General features: G+C 36.1%; 1 protein-coding gene and 1 long non-coding RNA gene across 3 annotated transcripts in view; both read left to right on the forward strand.

Annotated features, from left to right (window-relative positions):
• Window positions 1–26,770, forward strand: part of LOC144411892 (uncharacterized) — a 71,105-nt gene that overhangs the window by 34,065 nt on the left and 10,270 nt on the right. The gene's annotated exons all lie outside the window — the stretch shown is intronic.
• LOC120334207 (peptidyl-glycine alpha-amidating monooxygenase B-like) overlaps window positions 4,278–26,770 on the forward strand; it is a 32,763-nt gene continuing 10,270 nt past the window's right edge. For both annotated transcript variants that reach the window (XM_039401673.2, XM_039401674.2), the window contains exons 1-18: window positions 4,278–4,757; window positions 5,640–5,700; window positions 15,130–15,217; window positions 15,775–15,870; window positions 16,729–16,836; window positions 17,148–17,299; window positions 18,001–18,181; window positions 18,679–18,854; window positions 19,879–19,977; window positions 20,305–20,403; window positions 21,029–21,109; window positions 22,134–22,251; window positions 22,885–23,204; window positions 23,569–23,673; window positions 24,464–24,569; window positions 24,931–25,028; window positions 25,966–26,132; window positions 26,385–26,516. In XM_039401673.2, coding sequence (XP_039257607.2) covers window positions 4,413–4,757; window positions 5,640–5,700; window positions 15,130–15,217; window positions 15,775–15,870; window positions 16,729–16,836; window positions 17,148–17,299; window positions 18,001–18,181; window positions 18,679–18,854; window positions 19,879–19,977; window positions 20,305–20,403; window positions 21,029–21,109; window positions 22,134–22,251; window positions 22,885–23,204; window positions 23,569–23,673; window positions 24,464–24,569; window positions 24,931–25,028; window positions 25,966–26,132; window positions 26,385–26,516 — 2,532 coding nt within the window. In that variant the 5' untranslated portion in view covers window positions 4,278–4,412. The remainder of the gene's footprint in view (window positions 4,758–5,639; window positions 5,701–15,129; window positions 15,218–15,774; window positions 15,871–16,728; window positions 16,837–17,147; window positions 17,300–18,000; window positions 18,182–18,678; window positions 18,855–19,878; window positions 19,978–20,304; window positions 20,404–21,028; window positions 21,110–22,133; window positions 22,252–22,884; window positions 23,205–23,568; window positions 23,674–24,463; window positions 24,570–24,930; window positions 25,029–25,965; window positions 26,133–26,384; window positions 26,517–26,770) is intronic.

Raw genomic sequence — 26,770 nt, forward strand, 5'->3', positions numbered from 1 at the left:
ACATTCCTGTATTGTTATATATATAGCTATAAATTCGGCGTGCTTTTCTGTAATGAAGGAACCTGGTATTAGTAAGTGAAGGTGTGGGAGGGTACTTGGAACCTCTTTACCCATAAGAAATGTGGCAGGATTGCATAGGAGAAACGTCGTAGAGATCTGAAATTACAGCTGACGATTAGAGTTTCAAAAATTCAAGTGACGTTGCGTAACGGAGTTACAGGGTAAAGTAATTAGTGCGAAGAATTAAATGTGAGTTAAAAAGAGCAATTGGTGAATAAATATCGTGTTTACTCACCTGTTTTCCAAGTTCACGTATCTGAAACGCTCGCTCAAATTGAGTGAATGGGAGGATAATTTTGTGCGAGAAAATAGATAGACTTCCCGCCGTTCACGTGAACGCTGGTCTGCCATCAAGTTCGTGCATCTGAAACAAATAACTGAAACTGATCTCATTCGCGACATGGACTGGATGGACCTTTCCCCGACCTTTGACCCTCGGAAAATTCTCCCTTTACTTTACCATTGCAAAATTGTCAAGGCTATTTTAAGAGTGCTTTTGCGAGTTGGCGCCTGTAAAATGGGGTATGTGTTCCAAACCATCAGTATGATTCATCGCATACAACAATCTGTTTTTTAAAAGTACCGGTAAAGAATTTCAGGCTAGTCTATCCCAGCTATTTCTACACTAATTTTTATTACTGCAATTAAATTAAAACTCCTAGAAAGACAGAGTGATCATTGAATTGTCTGATTTTTATTTAAGTTCCCAAAACACAACTGAAAACTAACGAATAGAGTTCAAAAACGCGAAAACGAGGTAATGTTTACAATCACGCTTGAAAATCTGTCTGAGTGAGAAAAGTGTCTGAGCGGATGCGAAAAGGGGGCATTGTTACGTCACTTTTTGCATCTTGCTGATTGGCCAATGTTACGAAGTAAACAAGGAAGTCGATGCTCGGGGAAAGGTCCATGGTTGTCCGCGGTCGTCTGATGATATCAAATTTTAGTCACCAGGTGCGCTATTGGGCTATTAATTTGTGGAAATTGCTTTTTTTTCTTTTTTACTTCGACGATGCTCATGTCGATCTTCATTCGCATTTGGCTGTCGACTCATGGGCTTCTGGTTCGCTGTTTGCGCTTTTGTGTGAGAAATTTTTTATTTTGTTTATATTTGATGGTATTTCACAGCGTTGTTTCACAGATTTTTTTTTTTGTGAATGCGTGTTGGTGAGCGGACACATGATCGACTCATCTTGTTTTAAACTTTTTTAAAGGTTTTAATCGCTCTCCGGAATTCTCCATTTTCAATTTGTTTGTATTGTCAGATTGTGGAGTTTTAAAATAAATTATCTATCTCAAATCTATCAGTATTACAGAACAGCGTAATGAAATACCTCAGTACAGTAGTGACAGTTCAGTGACGGTAGCAATCTTACTTTTCCTATTCACAGGATTCGGGGATTCCAGCTATTTACCATATTTTAAAATTTAATACTAATTGAAAACATGTTTATACCGCACCATGTTTCAAATATACCAATCAATACATAATTGACAGCTTGAAGCATGAATTCCGCAAGCTGGTGTAAAATTGAAGGCTTTAATCTCATTAATGGAAATGACCATTTATTTTCGTGCAGGTTATCGTAACTATTGATTACCCGTCCTGAATTTTTGAAAAGGTCGGCGTAAATTATTCATGGCCTCCCATCACCGCAAAAAAAGAGAGATGAATCGTGTTGTCAACGGATGTTTTATATATCATGTGTTATTGTTGGTTATCAGTTTAGTGTGAAATAGGATATGGATTTCTGTATTTAGGATTGAGGAAAGATAAGACAGCTGAATTACAGGCTTTAGAATGACCAAAATAATTTCAGAGCGAGGGGTGTTCAACCCCTTTTGAGTGTGAAAAAAATCATTCAATGTAGCATACATAGCAATTTTTCATAGTTTGAAATGTTTTTTAGACCCGCAAGACTCTAGAAAACTCTGGTCTCATGTAGTTTCTTACCTAACATACTTCTAGTGGGCGTAGCATGACAATTTTTTCACGTATCAATCCTAACCCCACCGTGACTACACCATTCACCACCGTCACAGTGACGTAATATAGCTCTTCTAACTATACGAACTGCCATTCAAGACGCTCAAACGAGCACCCGAAATCGAACAGTTATTTCTCTCGTTTTCTCGTTGCAACGATTCCAATAGGAGAGAGACCGATAACGTCAGTCAGTTCTTTATCGTCGGCGCCAATGCCATTTCGGTCGATTGTGCGTATATTTGGCAAGCTCTATGATTGTGATGTCGTAGTGATTTAATTTTTGGATGGCATAATCAGATGGGGGTTTGGATTGATATATCAAAAAATTGTTATGCTACGCCCACTAGAAGTTCGTTAGGTACGAAACTACACGAGACCCGAAAACTCAAGTTTTCGGCTTTCGGCCAGACCTGTCAGCTGATATGGTCTAACTTGGCAATTAGAAACTTCAACCTTCCTCCCCTTTAGAATTCGCACTGAATTCACTGGAGTCTGGAGCATTTCATCTACAGGGGTGGTGACACCTCTACGGCCCATGGGCTGGAGCCACGGCCCATCTGATTGGGCCACATGGGCCATGGCCCATCAAGCTATGGGCCGCAGTCCCATCAGGAAAAATACAATTATCTTACCAAAATTTTCAAAACTGTCAACATTCGAATAAAAAAAATCGCTGTATGCCACAATTTTCTTTAAAGTAAAAGTAAAATACCAAGCTACAGAAAAGGATACTCCTGTAGTATGTGTACCAGGTTAGAGTTAGGACAAAATTTTGTTCAGATTTTTCACATTATTGTTTTATTATGAGTTTGGGGACTGTCTGTGTTAGCCAAGTGAATAGTCCCGTTGCACAACTTGATGGGACGCCACCCATAGCCTGATGGGCCGTGGCCCCGGCCCATGGGCCGTAGAGGAGTCACCACTTCCACTCCCATTTAGGTTACTTGAGTGATCGAGTCTTTTGCAAATGGATCCTACTAAACCAGGGTGGTCCAAGGTTGACAGCCTCGCGGGCCACACTATTATTTTTGTATTGTTCGCTGGCCACAATAGTACCAAGAATGGGTGAATAGTGTAATACAGCGCTTCCCAAACTGATAGGTCGCAAAAGGAATCTTAGTGGGTCGTAAAAAGATGTAGAAAGCTTTGGTTAATTATACTGAATATTAGGATCGGTGGCAACTCGAATACGTAAATTTTCACAAAAACAAATAAATAAATTGAATTTAAATTCTAATCTGTGAAAGTTTCCTTGTCCAAACACATTGATCATTATTTGTCATTTACCAAGCTAGAACATTCAAAAATCACCAAAAAATTCATTAAAACGTGCAAAAATCTTACTAAATCTACATTCACTACAGAAGGTGTCATAAGGAGAAATTCCCTTTTCAGACTCTCGACAACACAACTTGCAGAGATATCAAGCAAGCGGTATTTTTCCTCCCATTATTCAGTCAGAAATCTGTTTAAATTGGTCAGCTTCTTTTCAAACCCATGTTTACAGAATAACTTCAAATTGATTGATTGCCGAATTTCATCAAATTTGGAAGGGTAATTACTAAATTTTCTTACTTATAGGCAGCATTACTTGTAAAACAGTTTAGGCTGGTTGCAAAAAACATCCGGCAATAATTGTGTTCTTTGGCTATAGCATTACTATTTAGTTATCAGGCATATCCGACCTCGGCTAATAGATTACTCATCCGATTTTTAGTTTTCTATAGAGCCTATTTTGTTAGCAGTCCCGACCAAAAAGATAGGAAACCAATAAACAGTTTAGACTAGCCAAGCACATTATTTAACTTTGCCAGTTGCCTCAGCTAACCATGACAGTAATCAATTCAGAGACACTAGTGGTGTAACAATATGTCAAAAGATTTTTCTGATTATTTTTATGGCGAAACAGCACCAAATGCAATTTTTTGTTTAAATTCCACAAATGCGACGCGGGCCACAGATGATGAAGCGGTGGGCCACATATGGCCCACGGGCCTGGGTTTGGACCACCCTGTACTAAACACTGCCAATTAGCAGCTAATTGTGATGCAATTATTCAACCAGTTAAGCTTAAATAAATCATGGTGAGGGGGTCGAAATGATGATTTCACGAGTGGAAAATAACAGCCCTGTCATTATTATGTTAGGTTTATTTTTACTAGTTACATATTAAAATTTTTCTGAATAACCCAAGTAAAACTTCAATACCTTTTCCTATAAATACAGATATTTTAGCGTACTCTCCAACTAGTTATTAGAATACCATTATGCTGAACTAACTGAAAAAAGAGCAAAACTTTGAAATTTTTTTTTTCAAAGTCAATAGAGAAACATCATTGTGCAATATCAAAGAAATTCTGCTACGATGTCTTCTGCAGTAACCGCCACTTTGAAACTCATACTTGGTGCAATTTTTATATTTCAACACACGGACGCATATTATGGGTACGACCCCCGTTTTTTAAACACTTTTTCATCACTCCGAAGCGACTTACGGAACAAACGAAGCGGTTCAAGCATCGCTGAACAGGTGTATTATCAGGATTTATTAGCGCCATTTTATAATCGTCGGCAAACCGATTCTATTTGGAAGCGAAGCAAGCCAGACCCTCTTCCTACTTCTGATTGTAACGAACGAAGCAATATCCAATACACAAGCCCGAACACAGCGACTCTGGATATTCGATTCCCATCTGTTCATACAACCAAGGTAATTATTTTAGATTTGTTTTTTTAGGGGTAATTTTTTCAAGAGAAGGTCGCATGTACTCACTCAAAAGTTTAGAAGAGACACTCGTTCAGAAGTTAAAGAGACTCATCACTGAGCGATGTTATGGTCACTTGTGTAACCCTCGCTTTGCCATGTGACTATTACCATCTTCTGATCGCATGGCGATAGTACCTTGTTGTCGCTATTTCTATTTCATCACAATACTTATAAAAATCTAAAAAATATATATAAAAATCTTGTATATTTGTCTTAAAAATCAAATCTGCTTTCTTCATTAAGAAGGCAATTCAAATGGTTTGGGTGGAGATAGGCGCGCAGCCAAGATTTTCAAAAGGGCATAAATAACATGGCACGTTGATGAAAACGAACGGCGATTTTAGCAGAAGGCAATTGTACGTGTTATCGGCAACTTTTTCACTTTTCAGAAAATTCAAAAGGGGGGGGGGGGATTTCGACCCCGAAAACCCCCCCTGGCTGCGCCACTGGTCGGAGATATTCTCTATTCTGACTATGATTTGCACTTTTTTTGCAGTGCACTCCTGTAAACCATATATTCATCCCTATTTCTAGCCAGCTGTCTATGTAGGAGGCTGTTTGAGTGGTAGTTAAAACCGGTGACCGTACATTTGAACCCACGTACATTTGAACCCATGCGTATATCCACGGGTTCAATCTATATGCGGGTGCTAAAACCCATGGATTAGGGTTAGTATGGGTTCAACTATCCGAAAAACAAAAAAACTTCCATAGGTGCAATAGCATACAGGTGCAATTGTCATGGGTTCAAATGTACGTGGGTTCAAATGTAATGGAACCGTTAAAACCATTATGTCCAAACTTGAATTATAATTTTTTATTCAGGATGACACTTACCTCTGTACTGCTTACAAAGTTCCATTTCAAGGAGATGAAAGCTTCATAGGTGGGTTGTTCTGCTTTGTTCCAAACCTATTTAACAGCTTCTGTATTTTTTATAATTTTCAGACAATATGTGAAATATATTTTGGGTTATAATTATCAAAATGATCATTTTCAAATAAACTGTTCTGAAATATTCGTTGAATCAAGAATTTAAATATCTAATAGATATGGTTTTGAATAAATTCAAATTTACGATTCATTTTTAACATCTCTAGTTTCATTCGAAAAATAATCATTTTAACTGTGGTATTTGTCTTAATCTTACATTATGATCCTGAATGTCCTTTGTGCTGCTGCTTTCTGATTTGTTTCGTTTTCTCTGCTGTTGACTAATTCATTAGTTGTAGTTTACTGATTTAGTTATATATTAGACTCTTGAAATCTAGACTCAGATAAAAAACAATATATTAATCAGAAGTTATGGGCGGTATAAAATATAAAATCACTGTTTACCTTAACCTTATTTCATTTCAAAACCTATCGAATCTACAAAGACACTGTGTTTTCGAATAATTTTTAAAACTGTATAAATAGGGTAGCAATTAAATTATTGGGTGCTCCCGAAGTATGCGAACCAAGATGGCGGACATCGGAACGTAACATGGGTAACAGGTTAGGGTTAGGTGAATTTTTTTTTCTAATTTTCCTTGTTTTAGTCCTATTATCAGTTCGAAGACTAGCCAAGAGCCTCCCGTAGTATTTATACCTAAAATTATGGCCTAACCCTAACCTAGTACACATATTACATTCCGATGTCCGCCATCTTGGTTCGCACACTTCGGGAGCCCCAAATATTGTTTATTGAAAATGTATTGAAATTCAACAATTTGGAGTAGCAAATTGAAAATTTGAAAATATACTGAAAGTACAAATTTGGGACAACAATACTGCATTCTATAGAAGGGGTATATTCAGTCTGTTCAAACATTCCTTTCATCGATGTGTTTGAAAGACCTCTTGACCTTGAAGTTGTGAGATTAAAGAATTTACTTCCTGCCTCACCCAAATCTAAGTACTTGAACTTCAGGTGTGGTAGTTTCATTTACTAATAATGAGGTCAAAGGCAGTGACCTAGAAATTGATAAATGATTTAAGCCAGAGGTTTGCAAACTTTTTGAGTTCATGATGCATTTCTTTTCTCCAATTATGTATTGGAGTGAAAATTTACTTTATTAGTTGAATTTACTTTATTATTCATTAAATTATGACAAGTGATGGATTGATAATATATAGAGACACCCTCTATAATTTCACTGGGAATTAGGGTTTAATTAAACTGATCAAAACCATATATGACCTGTTTCTATAGAGTGTCCATACTTTCTATTGAATAACCATTTCCTGTGGTCATATATGACATAAATATTTGAGCAAAGGTAAAAGGGAAATTTCATTTACCGGTAATATTTGATCACTGTGGAAAATTTATTTGAGCGGCGCCCAAGCATATTTCTTGCAATCCATTTTAAGTATTTGGTTTTATAAATTTAGTAAATAATTTAGGACACTCTCATTATAATGGCCTCATTTGTGCTTATATAACATCAGCGGAATTTCATTTGCCTCTTTGACCTTGGCTTTTGAAATTTGACCCTCATGATGACAGAAGTGAGGTCATGCATGTCAAGATAGGCTTGTGGGTGATTTCATAATCATTATAGGTCAGTGATTCTTAAACTTTTTCGAGCGTGACCCAAATCTGAGTTTTATGAATACTCGCGACCCAATCCTAAATAACGCAAAATGTGTTTTTAATGTTAGTACAGTTTGACTCAAATACAGACAACTATTTATTAGAAACAGTTCATTGACTCAGTGAGATTGATGAAACTGAAATTTCCTTTTCATTATATCTTCAATACATGGCTCTATTTTCCTTAACGCAATACGCAAGTTGTCACAGGTATCGAGGCGATTGCGAGCTTAGTTTTGATAATCGTCAGTGCCAAATATCCCCGCTCGCACAAGTGCCTTGTCGCGACCCATTTTTAAACCTTCCGCGACCCATGTTTGAGTCGCGACCCATACTTTAAGAACCACTGTTATAGGTCTTGTTTGCGGGTTCGGAAATATTTTCCGCCTGCTGTCATAGGTTAGAGTCAAATTATATAACTTCTTTTGAAATAGGAAGAATGTGTCAAAAAGTTAGGAACCATGACTTTAAATAGTATCCCTTTGCTTAGCTATTTTCGCACACGACTGCAGGAAATTGCCGTCCTGTAGAAACCAATCGCTTATGATTTTCAATTGGCTTTAATGAGTCTTGATATATTGTATTTCATTCAGTAAAGTGTTGATTCTTTGAGGTTTCAAAAGTCTCATATTCGAGGATTTTACTGTTTCGAATACATTCGGAAAAAAATATTTTTGAATGTGAAATATCGAATATGTTCCAATTGGGGAGATCATGTCGAAAATTACATAACACATCTAAAACAACATTTCATCTCCCTCTTTGACCTTGGCTTTCCAAATTTGATCTCCATGCTGAGTCGTTGACATAAGTGCTGTCATGCATGTCAAGATAAGCTTGTGGGTGATATTGTAATCATCATGGCTCTGGTTCGTGGGTTTAGAAATATTCGTGGCTTTCCGTTAAAGGCTGATTGTGTAGGTTGTGGTCTTGGTGGTTGGGGTTAGTGGCCTTTGTAGGGAAACCTAATATTTACTGTTCTTTGGATCATAACCCAGGATATATCATAAATCCCACTTCACACGCCAAGCACTTTTTTTTTATCTCATTTCTTATTTATCTTTTTTCAAACACCTTAATTTGATTATTGGAATTCAGGACTTAAAAACATATTTTTCAAATTTTATTGAAATTAATTTTGTGCAACGATTACTGTGTTCAGATATTTGTAGGTGTTTGAAGTCATTTTCAATTACAAAACACTGCTTTTTGAAACGCATTATTATATCATTAACTTAGACATTCACAGTACATGACAGACATTTAATAATTGGAAATTATTTTCGGTTTGCCATCATTACTAGGTATATTGTCATATAATTGTGCTTGTCTAAATTTACTTTACGCAGTAAATCGGCTGTATGGAAGCGTTATTTTAGAGTTTCATTCAAACTAGCTTTATTCAAAGTCATTTGACAATACAATACATACTGTCCAAATAGTAGGCTATCCTTTTTTTCCTGAATGTATCGTGATGCTGCCTTTATTGGCTGTTTTCGAGAAATACGATATGAAATTCCAAATACGATACTTTTTTGAAATTTTAAAAAGATTCCACAAGGGGTATTTTTGCTATTTCACACTTTTCGCAACTTATTGTGTAAATGTATTAGACTTACACTTTATGACCTTTCGGACTGGAAGTCTAGCTGTGAAAATATTTATTGTTTCCGTTACCTAAATTTAGTTCGTATGGCCTAACATTTGAAAATAAGCCGTTATCATAGGTCGCTGAAATCTATTAGTTGACTATTCTGACTGGTTCCATTACATTTGAACCCACGTACATTTGAACCCATGACAATTGCACCTGTATGCTATTGCACCTATGGAATTTTTTTTGTTTCACGGATAGTTAAACCCATACTAACCCTAACCCATGGGTTTTAGCACCCGCATATAGATTGAACCTGTGGATATACGCATGAGTTCAAATGTACATGGGTTCAAATGTACGGTCACCATTCTGACTATATTCTTAAATATTATTTCTGAATATCAAATATTGTATTTTCGGTCGTGTTCGAAAAAAAGTTGCAAAAATCATCGTATATTGAAAAAATTGTGATTTAGTAAAGCAGTACAGTTGAAAGAAACATTGTTTTGAATGATTTACCTATTTAATACAGTGTCAGACCTAGAATGAAGTTTAAATTTTGTCTGAACATCAGACATGGAATGGTTATATTGATAAACTAGAGAATGGATATGTTCTAAACTCCCTTGATATCATAATTATATCTACTGGTACTAGGATATTGTCTGTTCTCCTTGCTTACTTCCTGTTTTGAATCCATATGTGTCAGTTACCAAAAGTACGCTTGAACGAGATAATATTATAGAGATATATAGGAATACCATAATCTCTTTTCACAAAATATTCTGTACCACGATATTGTGCGCTGAATTGAAGTCCTTTCTTTTTGCCTATATTCTACCTCAGATCTGTATGTGTCAGTTGTCACTGCTTAAACGAGATACTATTATGAAGATAGTATATCGTAATATGATTTTTGTTGGAAGAGATTATGCTATTCTTTTTTTATCATATATTTACTATATCTAATACATAATTTTGATTATTTTGAATATTTGATCCATTTTAGAGTCCCTAGTTATTGCTTAGCCACCATTACTAAATCACTATATGGCCAGATAATTATTATAGTTAGTCTGCTTTCAAGTTTTTTTAATAAGTCACGTACCATTGACGTACTGACCTTAAATGACGCTCAAAATAGAATTTCAATTTACGGAGTAGTTTCTCTAAACTTGTATCGGGGCCAGAAATAGTGTTGCATGTAGACATGGCTGTTAAAATGAATGAAATGTTAAAAAAAAGGAATTGGAACATTTTCCAGATAAAACAGAACTTTGTGAAAAGCATCTTAGTAGGTTCTAGTGCAAATCTAAAGTTTGTAAATATACAGGGTGTCAATAAAATTTCTTTACAATTTCAATTTTGTTATGGAGTCGGTTCTCAATATATCTTAACCAGGTTTGTTGTTTTTTATTAATCAGTAATTGTTCAAGTATTTTTACTTCATTTCATTTAATAAAACATCTGTGTGGGCCAAAACAATATATGGTATCGATAAATTCCCTTTGCAATTTAAATTTTTTTATGGATACCCTATAATTTATATTTACTTCTATGTATTATATGTTAATAAGATATGTTATTATTTGTTCAGAATGTATTCGATATTCCATTTTCAAAAACACCTGTATTATCTTGAAATTGATGATTATTCAATTTTGCCATCCCCTGGAAAAATTTCTCTCTCTTGGGCAAACATGATTGACATTTACAACAGGTGCTAATTCCAATGAAAATCAATATCAACGAGATGTCTGTTTTCATAATCAGTTTTTATTTATTCGTTTCTATCAATCATTTTTTCGCTTGTTAATAGGTTTATTCCTGAATATTAAATATTCATTAGTTACAAATTGGGTTGTTTTAACTGGCAAGATATGCAGAGTTATAAAAAAACTAATCCATGAAATTCCTAATCACTTCTAGCATAATAAGAAAAATTATTGAACACTCGACAGTCTTGAACTTTTGTTCGAGTTTGATTGTATCCACAAGTTTAGGTTGTGTAATTTCTATAATTCGTTCTAAATGACAAGTCAGTTTGGCAACCTTTTTATTGAGTTATAATAAACTCAGATTATATGTGAGGATGTACAGCAATAAATCAATTTACGCAAGTGAGCAAGTGCTTAATAATTATTCCTAATCAATAAAAACGATCAATGTTTTGTTTAATCATTCTCTGGAGGTTTATTAAATCAGGGATGTCAAAACGAATATACGATAAATTGAAAAGTCATACAGGGTGTCTCAAAATAAATGAAACCCACGAAATCGGTAATAGAATTAAAATTTCATTCAATTCGGGACAACCTGTATTTGAAGTGATTCAAGAGTCTTGCTGCACACTAACACAAATATATTTCTGTATTGGTTACTGATCGGAAGTAGGAAGTAAACAAGCAGAAATAACCTGCAGTTCAATACACAATAACTCATAATACAAGGTGTCCATAAAGTCCCTTTACAATTTCAATTTTGTTATGAAGTCAGTTCTCAATATACAGGGTGTCCATAAAGTCCCTTTACAATTTCAATTTTATTATGAAGTCAGTTCTCAATATACAGGGTGTCCATAAAGTTCCTTTACGATTTCAATTTTGTTATGAAGTCAGTTCTCAATATACAGGGTGTCCAAAAAGTTCTCTTACAGTTTCAATTCTGTTATGGGGTCATTTCTTAATATATCTTAATAACCAGGTTCGTTGTTTTTTAATTAGTAATTGTTTGAGTATTTTTACCGGTTCCATTACATTTGAACCCACGTACATTTGAACCCACATACATTTGAACCCACGACAATTGCACCTGCATGCCATTGCACCTATGGAATTTGTTTTGTTTCGCGGATATTTGAACCCATACTCACCCTAACCCATGGGTTTTAGCACCCGCATATAGATTGAATCCGCGGATATACACATGGGTTCAAATGTACATGGGTTCAAATGTACGGTCACCATTTTTACCTCGTTTAATACATCTGTGAGGGCCAAAACAATATATGGTGTCGATAAATTCCCTTTGCAATTTTGAATAATTTTAACACTTTATGGATACCTTATATTATAATCTGAATTGTAAATAAATGCCAGATGGTGAATTGATTTTCTGATGTTTGCCCGTTTGTTTTGAAGAATGAGATTTTGGTAAAATGTTAATTTAACGTCAATCGTATGAATAAATAGGTTTTAAAATGTCAGCTAAGCAATTACTGTAATTCCCATGAATTCATTTCCGAAAAGATAAATTTGTCGCTATTGACTGAAGAATATCGGTTATGAATGATGGACTCATAAAAATTCATTTTCCATCTGTTATATGAAAGAATGTGATTTTGGTGACATTTAGTTGAATTTCTTATTCTACCATACGCTGGCCCGTTTTTAATAAATTTTGTAAAATCTTGCAACTCAAGCCATAGTCAAATGCTAATTGGCATTTAATACTAGGCCGCAAACTTGATGACTAATATAAAACAATCATTTTTACAGAAAATGTATTTCCCCGGAAGTTAAAAGGCAGCGCTTGTCTGCCTCCAGCGTGTTTTTTAAATGGTAACGTGGCTTCACTCAACAAAACGAATGATGCCAAGTTTAACAAATTGATACTTTCCTCATACAATTAGTTTTGAAGAACAATTACTAAATATAAAATAAACAATGGAATTTACTAAAAAAATGTTTTATGTTACTAATACAATCTACCCAAGAAAATTTGCAAACAACCTATGATCAGACAACCAAAACACTGATGTAGTGAATTCCAGATAACTGAAGTTCCTTCCATTTGCATTGTAGGGTGAATTATATGTTACTAAGTACCAGTTAACACAAGACTTCAAGCAGTAGTTCAAGTGCATATATTCAGGAAAACCACCATCGGGTATCGAATTCCATAAAACTGAAAATGTTGCCGTAAAACATTGGCTTATTCCGTGTTTATTTGAATATTTCATGAGAAGCTGTAGCGATATCACAACGGCCGATATCCCACGTCAATTTGTTTTGTGAATACATTAATGTTTGATGACACACTGTTTGGACATCGATATGAGAAAATATCACAGCAATAAAATCAAAGTGTAGCGACTTAGCGTATGTCACATTTTAAGGTTTTGTGAAAATTAATTTTTAGAATTAATGAGTGCCCTAAACACTTCAGAGTTATTACGGTGGTCACAAAGCATCATAGGAACAGGGCCCCAAAGTCTGTGTTGAGGAAGCACTCATCTTATGTATTTTTACCCCATTTTGAGTATCAGCTGCTTTGCTTTCAAACTCGTCTATCAATACTCTTTCCACTTTTACTCCCGGATATTGCCTCCACCAATATGAATATAAAAAATCTCACATCTAATTAGCCACAATATATACAATACTAGGAACCCAACTCTTATTCAATGAAAATGGAGTCGCCCAGACCACCATGCAGTATGTGGTTAGAATTATGTATAAATATGGTTCTGTGGTTGTTTGGGAGTGTTTCATTGAAATTTTATATCGAATGTTATGCTTTATATGTGGCCGTAGATGGGATGCGCTTACCGGTATAGTTCTTATTTGGCCCTTAAATGATTGTCTTGTATACTTCTTTCATTGTTTTTTGGGAATCTAGTGTTTTAACAATCGTTTTATTGGTTTTATACAGAAATTCGTTTGAAATAATTTTCTTCATATTATGTAGGCAGCAGTGGATAGGTGCCTTATACAGGGTGACCAGGGGCAGATCCCGGGGGGGTGGGAACCCCCCTCCCTCTTCAAAATGTAAAAAAAAAAAATTACACAATACCAAGAACCCATGCTCTTATTCATTGGGAATGGATTCTCCCAGACCATCATGCAGCCTGTGGTTGAAATTATTTACAAATATGATTCTGTGGTTGTTTGGGAGGGTTTTATTGAAAAAAAATAATAATTCCTTATGTAGTGCTACGTAGATGCTATGTGTATTTCATCTTCGGTCCTTATATGATTGTTTTATATATTTTCTACACTGTTTCTAAGAATCTATCTAGAGGACGTAGAGGTCGGTTTTCTATTTAGTATGCAGATCAAATGAAGATGTATTAATCATACAATGAGACTCTAATAATTTTCCAAATTTATGGGTACTCCTGAAGTATGTGAACCAAGATGGTGGACATCGGAACGTTGTATGTGTAACAGGTTAGGGTTAGGTCATAATTTCAGGTACAAATACTACGGGAGACACTTGGCTAGTCCCCGAACTCGTAATAGAACTAAAATAAGAGAAATTGGAATGACGAGAGCGCCAATTTATGTTATGAAACTATTTCCAATTAATTTCTATATCAGTCTCTATTTTTCGTCTGATCATTAGTTACTAAACGCTCAAAATAACAATTCAAAAAAATTAATTTTTATAAATTATTCCTAAAATCAGGAATTTTAAATTAGTAATTTAAAATTCAATTCACTGCAGACAACCCTACATATATGATAATTCCATCTCAGATGGTAATTTTGTGTTAAAAATATATCTATTGTGCATAAGGTAATTAGGCATCTGTACGTCAATAACTCGTTAGGATAATCAATCATAACGCAAAGGAAATATAGAGGTAGCGGCATATGGCTCGTATCCTCTGCTTTAATAATAGATTGCTAATTAAGGGGAAATATGTCAGTGTATGCATTGTGGATAATTTACATTTGGGAATAATATTTTAGAATATTGTATGTCTAATTTATTCTGAAATAATCCAAGATCAAATATTAGGGTTTGGATAATCTGAAATCTGTAATTATGTCTGGAATAATTTTTTTGAATGCATATTAAACATTTTCCAAATTGAGTTTTGAATAACGAACTGCTGATTAGGGGGGGAATAATTTACGCTCTTTATGTTAGAGCAAGATGACTCTCGATTACCTCTGAGTGAGTGCCCAGAACTCAGCTCAGAGATGAGTCTTGTTTACTCCTGAGCTATTGTACATAACTTTGCTAAGAGATGACTCTCGTTTATTTCAGAGTGTTAGCTCAAAGATGAGTAGCTTTTACTTCTGAGTTATTGCACAAACTTCGCTCATAAATAAATCATCTTTATTTTTGAGTAAACTTTGAGAACATTCTCATATAAAAATTAAATGGTTTATATCATTCCTTTTTTTCAGTGAATTTCATTCCCCATGCAGACATGGAGCGATCACATCATATGCTCGTGTTTGGATGTCACGACCTTTCGTTTGACAGAACCGGGAGGTAGGTGATTGGTATAAACCAGTATATATAGTCCAGTTTTTGGATGCTCTCGTAGTGTGTGTTGGTTAGGGTTAGGGCTAGGCCATAATTTTATTCCGATTTTCCTTATTTTAGTTCCATTACGAGTTCGGAGACTGTCTGTGTTAGCAAAGTGAATATACCCCTGCCCATAGATTTCAGTTCCTTTACACAACTTGATATAAAACAGGCGAACAAAATTAGTTACCTCCATATTAGTGCACGTACTACTGAAGCGCCACAATTTTTCTTCCGCCTTAAATCTTGTTATTGCCTCTGTAGCCGCAGTTGTTTACGTTTTTTTGGTGGTTGTGTAAAATTTTGTTATTTTTCTGCATACTAACCCGTTTGGCACCCCAAAATCAAAGGTCATTTTTCTGTTATGCAAAATCACGTTGATTATGTTTTTTTTTTTTTTTTTTGCCATATGATTAAGTCGTCTTAGCGGCTTTCTCCTCCCCGGGATGAATATGTAAATCCTGGGGGTTGCCTGGCATTCTTTGTGTCGTACCTCATGTTCCCTGTTTTTCATTTTTCAGAAATCAATGTTATGAGCCATGTAAGAACAAACAAACCTTGTTTGCTTGGGCCAGGAACGCTCCGCAGTTGAAAATGCCTAAAGATGTCGGATACAGGTATTTCACGAGGTCTTTTCACATTTGCACTACACTTAAGAGTGGTGGCCTAGTGCTTAAGACAGGGTGGTCTAACTCAAGCCCACGGGCCACATGTGGCCCGCCACTTCATTATCTGTGGCCCGCGTCGCATTCGGAGAGGAATCAAAAAATCACATTTTGTGTTGTTTCGTCATAAAATTAACCAAAAAATCTTTTGACATATTGTTGCATCACTAATGTCACTGAATTGACTAGTGTTATGGCTTGCTGAGGCAACTAGCGAAGTTAAACGAGCAAAGTTCTTGGCACTATTGTGGCCCGTGAACAATGCAAAAGTAATTATGTGCCCGCGGACATGCCAATCTTGGACCACCCTGGTTTAAGGCATTAGACTTGATTGTGTTGGCATCGCAGATTTCACATCTTGGATTCAAATCCCATTCTCCTCCTTACCCAAGAGTTCTCCACCTATTCCCTCATTTGCCACTTGAAATATTTAAAGTAAAGTTTAACACCTAGCAGTGTAGACCTGTAAAACATTTATCGTTGGTAGGCCATTTAACCAATTGAATTAATCTTATTTACAAAGTCCGACAATAAATTCATTAAAATAATAACAAAAAAACAGATTGTTACTTGCAGATTAATGTTAATTATTAATGACTCAGATGTATTTATTACTTCTTTAGACAGTTACAAAATTAGCCAAGTCAGTATTTCGTCAAGTAAACGAATAGCTCGTATGGACCCTATGTTTATCCCACGAGCCCTGGGGTTTAGTATGGAGCACTTTGATAACATATATATGGTATGTCCCCCCCTCTCCCCCTTCCTGACTTTACTTAATGTTAATATAATTATGCTTCTCTCAATCAGCATTGGCCGTAACTCAGGAATCCGTTATATCGCCGTACAAATGCATTTTGCGAAGGCTTTCGACGAAGGAACTTGCTCAGGCGTGACTATGGACATCACAACAACTCCGTGAGTACTTTTGACTCAAATTGCAGTACAATCTGACGAAATAAATTAGACAGCCTCGCAATTCTTAGTTTATTAAATTTCTTCGAAGGTTTTAAAAACTTCAGTAACTTTTCATTTCTGACTAATACTTTAATAACTTCTATTCCCACCGAAAGTTTTTAATTTTAACCAAAAACCGTTCAGATTTTTTATCTTGGGATAATTCCAAGTTTTAAAAATTGTTAAATTGTTTAGTTTTTTATGAACGACATATTAAAATAATCTTATTTAGACTTCACCTCACTTTAACAAACTTTCTTTGGTTATTTCAGGCAAAAATATTACGCTGGAATCTTTCTCCTTGGAGCGTACGACATTCAGCTACCCCCACATTCTACTAATGTTGGGTCGAGCGTTGCGTGCGAAAATGAAATTGAAAATCCTCTTCATGTGTTTGCGTTTAGGACACATGCTCATATGCTTGGTAAGTCTATAGGCAAGAAGGATGATATTTTCTTAAGAAATTCCGTTTTTTCAACTAATTATCCCGTTCAATAGGCCGAGACCAATGTTCAACTCTGAAAATGAGAGTTCTTCTATAGTACCTTCTGATGAGCAGATGAAGAAAACTTGTGTTATTTTTTATCTCTTTTTCAACATCTAATTTTGTCAGTATAACTGCACCAGTATGCAGTCTTTTTTAATTGACTGTTGTCTCTGATAAGCCGACCATAGGAAACTGAGATATTTCCACCTTTTCTTTCAGTCTTGCATCAATGCGTTTTCTTTTTTTGGGCTATTGTCTCTAATAAACCAACCCATAACACTAGGTAATGATCTTTATAAGGTATAAGTTGGGAGCCACTGGTATAAACTTGTATTAAAAAGATATTTTGGGTGCTCCTATAGTATGTGAACCAGGTTAGGGTTAGGCCATAATTTAATCTGATATTCCTTATTTTAGTTCTATTACGAGTTCGAAGCTGTATGTGTTATCCAAGTGAATATACCCCCTGCCCATAGGTTTCAGTCCCTTTACACAACTAGATGTAAAGTAAGCGAACAAAATTAGTTACTTCCATATTGATACACACTTATGGACTTCTGGAGCACCATTTTTTGTTGCTCAAGTCAATTATAAACTGTTTTAATATCAATTTTCTAAATTTGTTTTTTCATTTTCAGCAAATGTCATCACAGGGTATCGTCTCCGAAGTGGAAAATACAAAATGATCGGAAAAGGAAATCCAAAGTGGCCGCAGTCATTTTATCCTCGAGTGGGGGGAGAATTGGAGTTAAAAAAAGGAGATGTACTTGCAGCTCAATGTGATTATAATAATACAAGAGATGAGTCGATTCATGCAGGGTGAGCCTATTGTTAATTTGATTGGCTGGTTTTAGGGGTGTGTTGGAGGTACTTGCCTTAGTACAACACCACAAAATTTATGAGAAAAAATAATAACACACTTATTGTGAGAGAGGATTATTTCCGAGGGATTTTTGAGGTGAAATTTTCCAAGGGAGTAATTTTTAGGAGTGGGAATTCTGGGGGTTCAATAGGTCAGACTTTCGGTGCTCCAAAAGTGTGTATACCAATATGGAGGTAACTTATTTTGTTCGCCTACTTCACATCAAGTTGTGTAAAGGGACTGAAACCTATGGACAGGGGGTATATTCACCTAATAACATGGACAGTCCCCGAACTCGTAATAGAACTAAAATAAGGAAAATCTGAATAAAATTAAGTCCCAGCACTTCCCTGGTATACACACTACGGGAGTACCAGACTTTGTGACGGGGGGGAATTTTCCAATTAATCCAACATTAAAACTGATTTTTTAAATCTTAATAATTTTATCACAGACCGTCAGGATCAGATGAAATGTGTAACTTATATCTGATGTTTTACACTTCGGATAAAAAATCTTTGAAAAGTACTTTGGAATGTTGGGGATTGGATTATGGCTTGACAGAGGGAGATTTGCACTTTCCAAAAGATGTGAAAGACTTGGCTCCTTATCCTGGTTATGCTGGTGAAGGTAAGGCAGTAGTTCCCAGAATTTTGGATATAATGTTCTCTCATCTTTACTTTTTACTTATCGATCTTAAGATCGGTAAGTATATTGATAGGTATTTGTCTGTATGTATGTATGTCTGTCTGTCTGTCTGTGTGTGTGTCTGTTAGATGAACGCGATATCTCGCAAATGCGAGATTGAATCTGCTCCAAATTTTGCATGTGCATACATCATATCTCGGACCAGATTTGATTTTTATTGATTTTGGGTTGATTATGTCGTATATTTAGCGAGTTATTAATTAATTAGTGATGGGACATGCGGTGTCACTATAGAGTCATGAATAGAAACCACAGTTTCAATCGATAAGTCTTCGGTCTCCGACCGATATTCTCGTTTTTACCTTATCTTATAAATTTTGGTCCGCATTCTCAGTTTTGGGTTTATTGCCCTGTGTAGAGAAATCCTGCTATATCAGCTATATTCCTATCCTAAAAATTTACAAGTAACTCCATCATGTGAAATTTACTTTATCCTTACTGTCGCCTGATACCTTCGCTTGGCTTCCTCGATTTAAACCATTTTTCACAAAAATGTTTCATACTTTGTCGCTGCAGCTAAATTTTAATTCTAGAAGTTTACTTTCATTATGTAACATTCACTTTATCTTAGTTTTTTCTCACAGTGTTGACTTGTATTCTTGATTTGAATCCATTTCACAAAATTGTTACTTATCGATTTTAATCGGTAAGTATGTTGATAGGTATTTGTCTATCTGTCTGTTTGTCTGTTAGATGCACGCGATATCTCACGAAAGCGAGATTTAATCTGCTCCAGATTTTGCATGTGCATTCATCTTATCTCGGACCAGAAGCCTATTGATTTTGGGCGAATTATGTCGTATAATTAGCGAGGTATTAATTAATTAGTGATGGGAACCAAGGTGTCACTATGGAGTAAGAGCGCTGTCTTGGGGGATCCCCTAACTTTCGAACGATAAGTCTTCGGTCTCTGACCGATATTCTCGTTTCATTTTTCTCCATACAGATTCAAAACAAGCGATAGCTGAAGGGCAAGCTGTTATCCCTCCGACACCAGAAGAACACATGCACTCACATATGCACAGCCATGATGACGGAGAAAAAGGTTGGTTTTTGGGTACTTCCGTAGTATGTGTACCAGGTTAGGTTAGGCCATAATTTTGTTCCATTTTTCCTTGAGTTCGGGGACTGTCTGTGTTAGCCAAGTGAGTATACCCCCTGCCCATAGGTTTCAATCTCTTTACACAACTTAATGTAAAATAGGCGAACAAAATTAGTCACCTTCACTTGGTACATAACTTCTGGAGCGCCGGTTTTTGTTCATATATGATATCATAAGGAATGGATTTTATTTTTCAATTATTTATTTTTCTCTGAATCTTTGATTTCATCATGGATTTTTTAAAAATGGGACATTACATTCTCTTTCTAGATGAAGATGAAATTGAAAAGAAAGATGAATTTCAGGAAATTCAGCATTCAGAGGTACGGGGAAAAGAAGGAACAATGTCAGATGCTGAAGTGAATGAAAGTGAGTGAATTTTTTTATACGACACCTTTTCGCTTTGATCAAGGCTTCATACAGGCAGGCATCGATATTTAGATAGCTATTAATTTTTTGATAGACCGGAACCTTGTAGGTGCGACACCAAGATTTATGCTGGATTTTACAATTTTTTCCACAAAGTTGGCAAATTTGAATGTTGTTTAAATTTGTTGTGTTTAATCAGTAATTGTTCAAGTATTTTCACTTTGTTTAATATATCTGTGAGGGCCAAAACAATATATGGTATCAATAAATTTCCTTTGTAACTTTGGGGTTCCTGAAGTATGCGAACCAATATGGCGGACATCGGAATGTAACATGTGTACTAGGTTAGGGTTAGGCCATAATTTTAGGTATAAATACTACGGGAGGCTCTTGGCTAGTCTTCGAACTGATAATAGGACTAAAATAAGGAAAATTGGAAAAAAATTATCGCCTAACCCTAACTTACCCATGTTACGTTCCGTAGCCGCCATCTTGGTTCGCATACTTCGGGAGCACCGTAACTTTAATAAAATTAAGACTTCATGGACACCTTTCATTGTATCAGGGGTTGCTTATTATATTCATAACTGATAACCAGTGATCAATTTTTCTGTTTATATTCCAGAATTAGAGCATTTATCAGATCTATTGAATGAAACTCGATCGGAATCTTTGTCAAGAAGTCATGGAATGCCAGAGTTCCAAGGTAGAACTTTTATCCATTAAATTGGTTTTAGAAGTCAATTTTTCTTTGACTAAGGTACTTCCATTGAACGCTTATTGGGTGTCTGAAAGTTCTGTGGGCTCTGTGGGGTTTTATGAGAGTTCGTCTTTGTGGATCATGTCAATTTCCCCAATACCTATTTATGTGAAACAGTATTTTAACAATGAATAAGAATGAAAACGAGAATATCGGTTGGAAACCTAAGACTTATCGATCGATAGTTAGGGGATCCCCCAAAACAAACTGCAGTTTCGATTCATCCGCTCTTGTAACTTGCGCACTGCGCATCGCACACACACACTCGGCGGGTCTCAAAATTCGCTCGCTTTACAAAAATCTAGATCACTATATCAATAATTGACTGATAACTTGCTAATTATACGACATAATTCACCCAAAATCAATAGGCTTCTGGTATGACATATGATGAATGCACATGCAAAATCTGGAGCAGATTCAATCTTGCTTTCGTGAGATATCGCGTGCATCTAACAGACAAACGTACAGACATACAACTACCTATCAACATGCTTACCGATTAAAATCGATAGGTAACAAGTTGTTTGAGTAGTGTTGAGTAGTAGTAGTTGAATTTCTTGCATTTATCTTGGTGTGAGACTAAGCGCCAAGAATACGCTCGCCACCGCACCTCTGATTTCCCTGCGTGGGTTCGAAGGTTCGAATCATATGTTTTTTTTTATTCATTGCCGCCGTAGGGTGGTTCACATAGCTGATGATGGTGGAGGAAGTCGTAACTGCCCATGATTCGAAAATAAATGACTGGGTAACTAATCTGATTTCTAACCTGGGCAAGTAGCCGAACGAGAGGCAGTTCACCAAATGATTAAGACTTTAATCAGCTTTCTTTTCCCCCCGTGATAAATATGTAAATCCTATCCTATCTTCTGTAATAATTTTTCATTGCTATTGTTGGAAAGCCAGATACTACATTATTTGACTTCAAGCTGCTTGTAATGTATATGACCAAATTCTTTCACATTTTCAGGCTTATCAGCAGATCTCAGCTTTCCTCTCCTTCAGCAAGGCTACTCAATAGGTCAAGTGGGAGGTTTGGTCAGTGATATGGATGGGACTGTGCATGTCTTTCATAGAGCTAACAGAGTGTAAGAGCCAGAATAAATCTCTTTTTATTGAATTGGTGCTGATGCTGTCATTCACGGGTCATTGCTCTTTAGTTAGATTTGATTTTATCATCAAGCTAATTGAGTATACGTTTGACAGAATAAATTTCCTTTAGTGGAAATGTAATCTATGCTGCTATTTAGGCTTCATTTCTCTTTATTTAAATTTGATTTATTCATAGAGCTTACAGAGTGTAAGTTTGGCAGAATAAATATCTTTGTAACAGAATAGTATTAATGCTGCCAACTTTGCGCTGTGTAAATTTCTTCAGAGATGAGTCTCCTTTATTTCTGAGTGAATATCCGTAATTTTTCTCAGAGATGAGCCCGGGTTAGTGCCTGTAACTTTGCTTAGAGACTAGTCTTCCTGATTTTATCATAAGGTATCGAGTGTACGTTTGGCAGAATTCATCTCTTTTTCTGACTATACATACAGTCCATGCTGCCATTCACGATTCTTTGCTCTTTAGTTTAATTATTGATACGTCTTAGGGTCTGTAGCTTAGCTAAGTGATGAGTCTTCCTTTTTTTAAGTTTGCATGTGATTTTACTCAATCTCCTGTATTTCTGAGTGAAAGTCAAATAAAAACCTAATTTGTGTTAATTTTTCAACAGATGGGGCCGTTTTTCATTCGATTCTCGAAACCGTTTCACCGAGCCAAACAAACCAATTATGGCGGACACAATCTATCATCTAAGTAAAGACGTTGGCAAAGTTCTCCATTCCTGGGGGAGAGGTCAATTTTTTATGCCGCATGGGATTTCCCTTGACCCCGAAGGTTATTTATGGCTTACAGATGTTGCAATGCATCAAGTTTTGAAATATCCACTAGGTGGTGCTGAGAAGCCTATTTTGGTCCTTGGGGAGTTCATGAAACCAGGAAGTGATGCGAGTCATTTCTGTAAACCTACCGATGTTGCCGTGGACGATGATGGTGAGTTTGTTTTCTTTGTAACCGTTGGTTACGCCTTCCCTCCATTTTTTTTTGTAATGCATGGTCACGTCTGCTTATTTGTTACTACATAATAAACTACAATTTTATATAATTTCAATAGCTCTTAGCAATTTAAAGGCAGTTCCCGTATCTTTCTCGGGATAGGTGTCTTCTCCACATTCGAATTCTGCTCAGAAAAAAATTTTCTCACTTCTGAGTGAGTGTCTGAATTCTGCTCAGAAATGAGTCTTTGCTTCTGAATGAGCGCAAATATCCTAGCTATGACAAATTTCTTTTAAAAAGTCTTGTTCAGATTATGGTTACATCATTAATATTTGTAAAAAATTGAATTTATTTTTCCCAGGTTTTATCTACGTGTCTGATGGTTACTGTAACGGCCGTGTTATGAAGTTTTCAAGAGATGGGTCGTTCGTTATGCAGTGGGGAAGAATGGTCACTAGCAAAGATTGTGAGTATTTTCAACAGGATTGTCTCTCCTCCGATATCCTTCAGATTTTTACCATATTTTTAGTCAACGTTGGCATTAGAAATTGTTAATATCTTCAATTTATCGAGGCAAAATAACCATATTTGTTGGCATTCCTGATTTTTTTGTTCCAATTTTCAAACCCTCTGAAATTGCCAAATAATAATAAGTTGCTGCCACTTATATAAGCACGTAATCTTTCAATTCGGCATTGCGTAACTAATTTTTTACACCATGGATGAGAAAGAATATTAAATATGAATAGCAGGCACTGAATTTTCAATTTATTGAAATATCTATTTCCTTTGTGGACAATTCCACAGAATTTCGGGCTTTTAATTGTTACTTATCGATTTTAATCGGTAAGTATGTTGACAGGTATTTGTCTGTATGTCTGTTAGATGCACGCGATATCTCACGAAAGCGAGATTGAATCTGCTCCAGATTTTGCATGTGCATTCATCTTATCTCGGACCAGAAGCCCATTGATTTTGGGAGAATTATGTTGTATAATTAGTGAGTTATCAATCAATTATTGATATAGTGATCTAGATTCTTGTAAAACGGGAGAATTTGGAGACCCGCCGAGTGTGTGTGTGTGCGATGCGCAGTGCGCAAGTTACAAGAGCGGATGAATCGAAATTGCAGTTTCTGTTTTGGGGGATCCCCTAACTATCGATCGATAAGTTTTCGGTTTCCAACCGATATCTCGTGTGTTTGTTATGAACAATGTTTCCAACTTCTTCCTAAAAATTCCATTATTTTTTAACAGTATTACATCCACCCATTCCACCATACGCATTCTTTGTTGCTCACAACATCATCCTGTGCGGACCGGACAAATCAGAATTATGTGTCGCTGATCGTGAAAATGGGAGGTAAGGTTTTATTTTGATTTTTATGATTACTGGCATTTCATCTGACTCACTTGTGTGTGCTGAAATCACGACCATAGTTTTTTGGAAATAAAATTTCGTTCAAAATATCATTGAAATAAACGTCATAATTCCAAGTTCAATTCCTTCCATGTTCTAGTCTTCCCCAGTGCACACAACCGGGCGTGTCCTAGTCTCGACCAAGTATTAAACATGTTTAATGAGCTCTTTTCACTGACAACTATCGTGTTTTGATTTAATAACTCATATTGGGCTAAATACCTAGTGTGGCGTTTTTACCTGCAATGCAAACATTGTTAAGTCCAATACTAACCAGTGGGCAACACTGACATTTCTTTTACAGGATTCAATGCTTCAGCAAGACTGGTGCACTGACTCGAATTATTAAAGATGAGAAAATGGGAAAAAGGGTTTTTGCGATCGCATACAGCACTCTTGAAGGTGATATGTTGACAATGTTGTTCTGTTTTTATTTTAAATATCTAATTGAAAATAATTAACAGGAAGTGAAAAAAAAAATCGAGAACACCACAGAGTTATTATTACTTATTACTTATCGATTTTAATCGGTAAGTATGTTGATAGATATTTGTCTGTTTGTCTGTTAGATGCACGCGATATCTCACGAAAGCGAGATTGAATCTGCTCCAGATTTTGCATGTGCATTCATCATATGTCGAACCAGAAGCCTATTGATTTTGGATGAATTATGTCGTATAATTAGAGAGTTATTAATTAATTAGTGATGGGACACAAGGTGTCACTATGTAGCAAGAGCGCTGTTTCGGGGGATCCCCTAACTTTCGATCGATAAGTCTTCGGTCTCTGACCGATATTTTTTATTGTTATTCATTTTTGCAAATCCATGACACCAAGGGTGTAATAAATTTGGTATACAATCCCAAAATGTGGAGATCTTGCCCGAAAGCCCGGCCTCTTCCCCCCTAAAAAATAGTGAGACCTCCTGAAGTATGCGCACCAAAATGGCGCACAACCTGAACTCAGGTTGTGTACCAGGTTAGGGTTCAGGTTATGCGACATCTTGGTGCGCATACTTCAGGAGCACCAAATAGTGTATCTCAAGTACCAGTGGTAACTCATGCAAATTTCAGAGTAAACGAGTTTAAAAACATTAGCTATCTGAAAAATTGGCTAGTACTCTGTTTTACTTGCTTATAAAATGGTTCCCGTACATTTGAACACGCGACAATTGTACCTGCATATATTGCACCTATGAAATTTTGTTTTGTTTTGCGGATATTTGAACCCATACTAACCCTAACCCATGGGTTTTAGCACCCGCATATAGATTGAATTCACGGATATACACATGGGTTCAAATGTACGGTCACCCTTCTAAAATACTTATTTTACCTAGGTGGCGTAATCTACGGAGTTAACGGACCGGACCAATCTGAGGGGGATACAGCTTGGGGATTCACCCTTCATTATGATACAGGAGCTTTCTTGGAGGGTTGGGAGCCGTCTGCGGACTCCTCACTCACAGACCCTCATGATATTACAGCATCACCTAGTGGAGAACTGGTATGTCTTCAATAGTAACTGATTGTTTGGTAATAATATTTTGATTAACACAATTTTTTTCCATATTTTGATGGGGAATTCCCCCTCCCTGATCTGCCAATTACTTCTAAAATGATTTAAAATCTTCTCACAGATCTATGTTAGAATCACACAGATATGGAATCAAATTTATACTAAACCCGTTTTTTTTATGGGAATTCCCCCTCCCTGATCTCCAAAATACTTCTAAAATGATTTGAAATCTTCTTACAGATCTATGTTGGCGATCTCAGTCACAAGAAGGTTTATAAATTCTACCATGTACCTTCAGCAGCAAATGATGTACAGAAAGATTCTGATATCGGCCAAGGAATTGCATCTCTTTCTGCAATCGATGATAAAAAGGTACGCAGTTTGTAGTGTTTAGATGTGCTTGTATGAGTACGCTGGCGCTGTGGAGAATACTTACTGCTGGACTCTTCGCTGTAGGGTGGTTCACATAACCGCAGGTCAATTAGGGCTTCCTTCACCATCAAGTCCATGAATTTGAAAATAATAGTAATTTTCTGGAGGTTATTTATGTGGGAGAAGATTGCTGGACTCCTTGCCGGTGTTCACGTAACTGCTGATCCCATACTCGACATGGACTGGTATCTGAT

The sequence above is a fragment of the Styela clava genome, chromosome 15, assembly GCF_964204865.1.
Source record: "Styela clava chromosome 15, kaStyClav1.hap1.2, whole genome shotgun sequence".
NCBI lineage: Eukaryota > Metazoa > Chordata > Ascidiacea > Stolidobranchia > Styelidae > Styela > Styela clava.